The sequence below is a fragment of the Microtus pennsylvanicus genome, chromosome 15 (assembly GCF_037038515.1).
Source record: "Microtus pennsylvanicus isolate mMicPen1 chromosome 15, mMicPen1.hap1, whole genome shotgun sequence".
Classification (NCBI taxonomy): Eukaryota; Metazoa; Chordata; class Mammalia; order Rodentia; family Cricetidae; genus Microtus; species Microtus pennsylvanicus.
Window position 1 is genome coordinate 69,987,726 of NC_134593.1, and position 3,654 is coordinate 69,991,379.

General features: G+C 47.0%; 1 protein-coding gene across 1 annotated transcript; it reads right to left on the minus strand.

Moving 5' to 3' along the window:
• Positions 1-2,316: 2,316 nt before the first annotated feature.
• On the minus strand, positions 2,317-2,561 carry LOC142835808 (large ribosomal subunit protein eL39). Its single transcript, XM_075949585.1, has one exon. The coding sequence runs from the start codon at positions 2,520-2,522 to the stop codon at positions 2,367-2,369; it is 156 nt and encodes a 51-aa protein (XP_075805700.1). The 5' UTR covers positions 2,523-2,561; the 3' UTR covers positions 2,317-2,366.
• Positions 2,562-3,654: the final 1,093 nt, after the last annotated feature.

The following is a 3,654-nucleotide window of genomic DNA, read 5'->3' on the forward strand; positions in this document are numbered from 1 at the left end:
GACCATAAATTGGGGCTGGAGTGATGACGTAGCAGTTATGAACGCTTGTTATTGCGGAAGACCTGGGCTCAGTTCCCAGCATCCACATGGCAGCTTATAATCATCTAACTTCGGTTTCAGGGTATCCAGTACCCCCCCCCCCGACTTCTGTGGGTACTGCATGCATGCAACACACATGCACAGACATTCAAGCAAAACACTCATACACATGAAATGAAAAATTAATATGTAGCTTGGCAGTGGTGGTGGCGCACACCTTTAGTCCCAGCACTCAGGAGGCAGAGGCAGGTGGATCTTTGGGAATTCGAGGCCAGCCTGGTCTACAAAGAAAGTTCCAAGACAGCCAGGACTGTTTCACAGAGGAAACCCTGTCTCAAAAAAAAAACAAACAAAACAAACAAACCCACAAAACCCCTAAAATGTCGAGTTATCCAAAGAATATCTCGTTTAAGTCTACTCGTATGTATTTTGGGAATAATTAAAGAGTTTGGTTTTCTTTTTCGCTTATTGTTTCAGACACGTCACCCTGTCTGGCCTGAACTCACATTCGAGCGTCCCCTTGCCGTAGCCTCTGCCAGGTGCTGAGGTTATTGCAAGCACCACCGTGCCAGTCTGAAATCTCTCCTGTCTGAGCTTTGCACTTGTCTGCCCTTCTGCCTGTTGCTCACTGTTCTAAAAGAGATGGTCCCCACGCTAGGCAGCCCATGACAGTGGCCAGCAGAGGTGGACACACCCATCACACTCACTCGGGGACTCACAGCAGGCAACCACGGCTCCAGCCCAGTGACCCAGGCAGAGTTCCAGGAGACTGGGTGTGCGGGACGTGTGAGCTGCCCTGGCCCTTGCTCTCCAGTGTGGCTGTTTTGTCTGAACAAAGATGGGACGAAAAAACGGGAAATGGAAACAGACGAATGACATCGATAAAAAGTTGGGAGGAGCTTTCCTGTGGGGCTCAAGGAGTCTCAGAGGTGAGCTTGGAGTGGAGCACTGTGGGGTTCCAGGAGATCAAGGCAAGGTCTGGGGGTGTGGCTCCTTTGGCAGAGTCCTGCAGGAAGCCCGGGTTCCATCCTTAGGGATACCTAAGACTGCGTGTGTGTCACTTGCCTAGCATTCCAGAGCCTGGGAGGTGAAGGCAGGAGGGTCAGAAACTCAAACCCATTCCTGGCTACGAAGGGAGTTGGAGTCCAGCCTATGATAGAGACCTGTCTAAATAAATAGATAAAGATGAAGGAAGGCGGCACACACCGCCTGAATGCTTACAGCGGTATTTCACTCTGCAGCGGCTCCTCTTACCTACAGCTCTTACAAACTGGTTGTCTCTACCTTTATGTTACCAATAGCTTTTAAAGGTCACTGCAGGCCGCAGAGTAAAGGAGCTGCCTGCCGTTCACGGTGTGTAGAACAGCAGCCTCCATTCCACGTCCTAACACCAGGCACGGTATTTGCAGAGGAGTTAAGGCCAGGTGTCACCAGCTCGGCTCAGCCACCCTGTGAGGTTGCTTGGCTTCAAAAGTTAAAATACAAGAAACAACATTTAGAAATCGTAAAAACAGGGAAGGTTACCATTAAAAATCATCCGTTTCAGAAATTATTAAAAATGGACAATTTAATTTGCATTTCAAACATAGACTCAAAGGAAAGATAAATTTGTCAGGATAAAAAATGAGGCAAGTTTGATAGGACAAATTATTATCTTTTGTCTTAATGGAAACTGTGGTGTATAATGAAATCCAAAAGGAAAAAGGAAAAGACTGGAAAGGAATCCTATGAAAGATTTAACAAAATATGGTGGAACACAATGAAGCAATTGTCCCTCCAAAGGAACTTCAAACTGATTCTAAAAATTCACACATAAGGGGCCGGAGAGACAGCTCAGAGGTTGAGAGCACTGGCTGCTCTTCCAGAGGTCCTGAGTTCAATTCCCAGCACCACATGGTGGCTCACAACCATCCATAGTGAGGTTTAGTGCCCTCTTCTGACCTGTTGGCATACATACAGGCAGAATACTGTATACACAGTAAGTAAATAAATCTTTTTTTTTTTTTTTTGGTTTTTCGAGACAGGGTTTCTCTGTAGCTTTGGTGCCTGTCCCGGAACTAGCTCTTGTAGACCAGGCTGGTCTCGAACTCACAGAGATCCGCCTGCCTCTGCCTCCCGAGTGCTGGGATTAAAGGCGTGCGCCACCACCGCCCGGCTCAAATAAATCTTTTTTTCTTTCAAAAGGTTCTACGTTTTATTACTGGAGAAACCACTCCCAACTTAAACATGATCAAGTCTCCAGATTGAAAATGTTGAACTTCATCTTGTAACCACTCATCAAGGATCATGATTCATCATTAATTGTTTTGCCATTCATTGTTGACTCCTTACAGACCCAGCTTCGTTCTCCTCCAGTGTCTTCTCTTGGAGTTGTACCTGATTTTGTTGCCAGTTTTCATCCGAATCCACTGAGGAATAGGACGATTTTGCTTTTGTTTCTTAGCCAGGAATCGCTTGATTCTGAAAGTCTTGTGAGAAGACATGGAGAGAAGGCTAGGCGGGCAGGTGGCGCACGATGGCGAAGGAAAAACAATTCACACACAAAAGTTGCTCTGTAGGTGCAGTGCACACCTAGTGTGCCTAAACCACTGGGTTCCACCCAAAGCCTCATAAGCCAGGCACTGTGGCCCTGCCTGTAATCCCTGAAAGAGGTCCTTAAGCCGCCCCGTTTAAATACAATGCATAAGCAACTGTCCCAGCACACAGCTGATGCTGGCCTCGGGTAGGCACTGGGCTCTGCTGCTCCACAAACTGTGTTTTGAGAAGCAAGACATTAGTCTCCCAGAGCAATTCTTTTTTCTTGATTTCTTCTGGGAAAAAAAAAGATACTCCTTTTAGATTGTCTGAAATTTAATCCTACAAATATATTAAGATGGAGGGGGATAAACTCAAAAAATTTGCTTTTGGAGAAATGTGTTTAGGGTGGGAGATGAGATCAGAAATGGTAGGCAAGGGCTTCCCAGAGGGCAGAGCTGTCTTGGTTGGGAAAAGAAACAAGACAAGACAGCCAAGACAGCAGTAGGCTGGGATGTGGGTAGGAGGCGCTGGCTCCATCCTGTGTCCTTAGTCCCTTGGGAGGACAGTCTTGTGGGTTGTCGAGGAAGAAGGGGTCTATGTAAAAGTGTGTGTGTGTGTGTGTGTGTGTGTGTGTGTGTGTGTGTGTGAGAGAGAGAGAGAGAGAGAGACCAGGTGAGTTCTACACTAAGGCAGTACACAACCTGCAACAACGACAAAGGGTCAAAAAGTCATGTGACCTCCTAGTTACACAAAGCATGCCTCAACCAGGTAAAACCCCACACAACAGAGAGCCACAGCGTCACATGACTGTCACACTGTGGACTGCATTCTCCTGGGAAAAAGAAGAGTCCCTCAAAGAGCCTGCCATTCAAATACAAAGACACACAGAAAGGAAATGAGCTGCGTGTTCCTGGACTCAAGATCCTGTAGTCTCCGCCTACTCTTAACCTTGCTTCTTATCACCAATTAATTCCCTTGGTTTTATTTAAGTAGTAGCTTCTGGTAAACTGCTGAGAACAGCTCCTCAGAGCAGGTCATCAGGGTCAGGCCAGAGGCAGCTGCTTCTGCAGGCCGCTGGGTGGTCCTTACCACAACCCA